General features: G+C 32.7%; 1 protein-coding gene across 9 annotated transcripts in view; it reads left to right on the top strand.

Annotated features, from left to right (window-relative positions):
- Nucleotides 1-395: 395 nt before the first annotated feature.
- The window catches only part of FOXP2 (forkhead box P2), a 350012-nt gene continuing 347951 nt past the window's right edge, over nt 396-2456 (top strand). For all 9 annotated transcript variants that reach the window (XM_012652751.1, XM_012652750.1, XM_012652749.1 and 6 more), the window contains exon 1: nt 396-563. In XM_012652751.1, coding sequence (XP_012508205.1) covers nt 396-563 — 168 coding nt within the window. The remainder of the gene's footprint in view (nt 564-2456) is intronic.

The raw sequence follows: 2456 nt of genomic DNA, 5'->3' as shown, positions 1-2456 counted from the left end.
AGGCTGTATAGTCATCCGTGGTTGTCAAAGGTAGATAATAGGAAACATAGAACAGAGTGTGCAATCGTGCCTTCATCTAAACTGGTTTTATAGGTAGACTTTAAAATGTGGCCGTTCATAAATGCTATTGACCATGCTATATGCATGGTATGTTACTTTGGCTGTTAAATGTAACCACACAAAAATTGCTTATAGAAACCATAATTTCAGTGATTAGTATCTGGCTAAAAGCTGAGTTTGTATTGCTTTTCTTGGTAAATGACTATTCAAGGCTTTCCCCCCCCTTCTAAAGATGCTGTCTCTGTAATTGGCAGAGAGGGACATCTTGATAATGGAAGTGTGAAGGTGTAACGTGTGTTAATTGATACTTCTTAATCACTTTTAGGTATTAAGTCATGATGCAGGAATCTGCGACAGAGACAATAAGCAACAGTTCAATGAATCAAAATGGAATGAGCACTCTAAGCAGCCAATTAGATGCTGGCAGCAGAGATGGAAGATCAAGTGGTGACACCAGCTCTGAAGTAAGCACAGTAGAACTGCTGCATCTGCAACAACAGCAGGTAAGTTTTGTTTTCCTCGGTGCTTCTTTAAAACAAATAAGCCTGTTTTCTTGAATATGAAAAATGTACTCATAGCAAATTGAGCATGTTGTGTTAAGCTAAAATGCTGAGAATTTATTATTATTTGCAACATGATTGAAGGATGAGTAAAGATAAGATTTTCATATTAGTTACGTCATACCAGCACCAGAGTGCCCTTTAGGTGTCAGGATATTAATTAAGCTCACAGGATGGTTTTTGGAAGGTCTGTAAAGCTTTGTAACAAATATTTTATAGCTTCTAGTTTACTGTCTAACATTGTGCTGCAGAATGTGATACTTAGTTTTCCACCAGAGGGCCACATTACTTGATACTTGCTTATACAATGAATTTCTTCCAAGTCTGAGCTAAGGTGAAAAGGACCACAAGGACTTTTCACAAGACAGATGCTTGCCCGTGATAGCTACAAATATTAGCTATTAATTAGTTGAAATCTGCGGAGAGCCTGTAAATCATATAAACACTACGATTATCGATGTAGCTTTTCTTGAACTCATTCCAAGATATTTTGAATATATATCTTTTGATAAAATTAAAGAGCACTTTTTGTGTTCTAGTGTCTCATTAAATGCAATTATTCTCTTTAAATCTAGAAAAGTAAACAACTTCAAAAGAAAGCTACATTTTTACGTAGTCCATTATTCTTTTTATAAAACAGATTCATTTTTCCTAATTTTGTTTGTCAATGAAATTTTATTTTCAACCAAAAAATAGCTACTCCATTCTTCACTGACTCAAGTCTGCAGAAACAGTGACAGAGAACAGAAAGCTTTCATAGCACATACTTATATTAGGCCAGAATGAGTATACTTGTTTGAAAGGAAGGTTATACTTGTTTTAAAATAAAGATTTTTTTTTTGAGCTCTGGATTGCATTCAGACTAAATGGCAAAAAAATCATTAAAATTAAATCCATTAAAATAATGGATTATTATTGAAAATGTTTCAAATTAAGTTATATCATTCACATTTTAAGGTAGTATATAATGAGAAAGAATACATCTCAAAAGTTAAAGCAAACACCCACAATAGAATAAAATTTAATAGAATCATTATTTAAAATAATAACAGCACTTAAAAAGTTATATGGATTGAATGATGTCTTAACCTTTAGGCATTGTTTTCAAGAATAATCTTTTAAAAGAGCTAAACATAGCACTTTGAATAGGTTACCTATTGTTTTAGAATTATGTCATTTTTCAGAGACAGTAATTATTAGGAAGACAGTTTTTATTGTTTTGAAATAGTTTGTTTTAACTATCATAGGAATTAAATGCCTACCAAAGTGCCAGGCTTAGCTCATTTTACAGGTTACTTTAATAAATGCAGTTTTCAGGACAGCCCTTTTCTTCCTTTAATGTATTTACAGGAAATATCACACCAGTGGAATGCAATAATATTCCTACTAACTCCCCTAAAATAGTTCTTAGCATTTTTAGCCAGATTCTATTTTGCCTGAGAATCCAGTAGACTGCATCTTTAAAGGCGAGTGAAAATAATAATTGAAAATGAACATTGCAGTTGAGTACTAAAACATGACAGATTCTGAAGAGAAATGCCAAGAAATGACTTTCTTTTCCTTCGTAGCTCTGATTAGATTTCCAATAAACAAAAAACAGAGTAAAAATTATGGCTATACTTTATAGTAGTCTCAAGGTATCTTATGATTGGGTCTATAAGGTGTGTTTGCAACCTGACTTTGAAGTTCACTTTGTTCTACACAGTTCGTCTATGTAAACCGTAAACAAGAATAAATACAAAAGTTATGTCCTTCCAATGACTTAGAAACTTTAGTCATGTATTGGATGTTTGTAGAGTAAGTCCTAAAAGTGATTTAACACAATGGGTATAGTCG

Source organism: Propithecus coquereli, unplaced genomic scaffold (assembly GCF_000956105.1).
Source record: "Propithecus coquereli isolate 6110/MARCELLA unplaced genomic scaffold, Pcoq_1.0 Scaffold4, whole genome shotgun sequence".
Classification (NCBI taxonomy): domain Eukaryota; kingdom Metazoa; phylum Chordata; class Mammalia; order Primates; family Indriidae; genus Propithecus; species Propithecus coquereli.
Note: the sequence above shows the minus strand (reverse complement) of the source record. Positions and strands in the feature narration are given on the sequence as shown.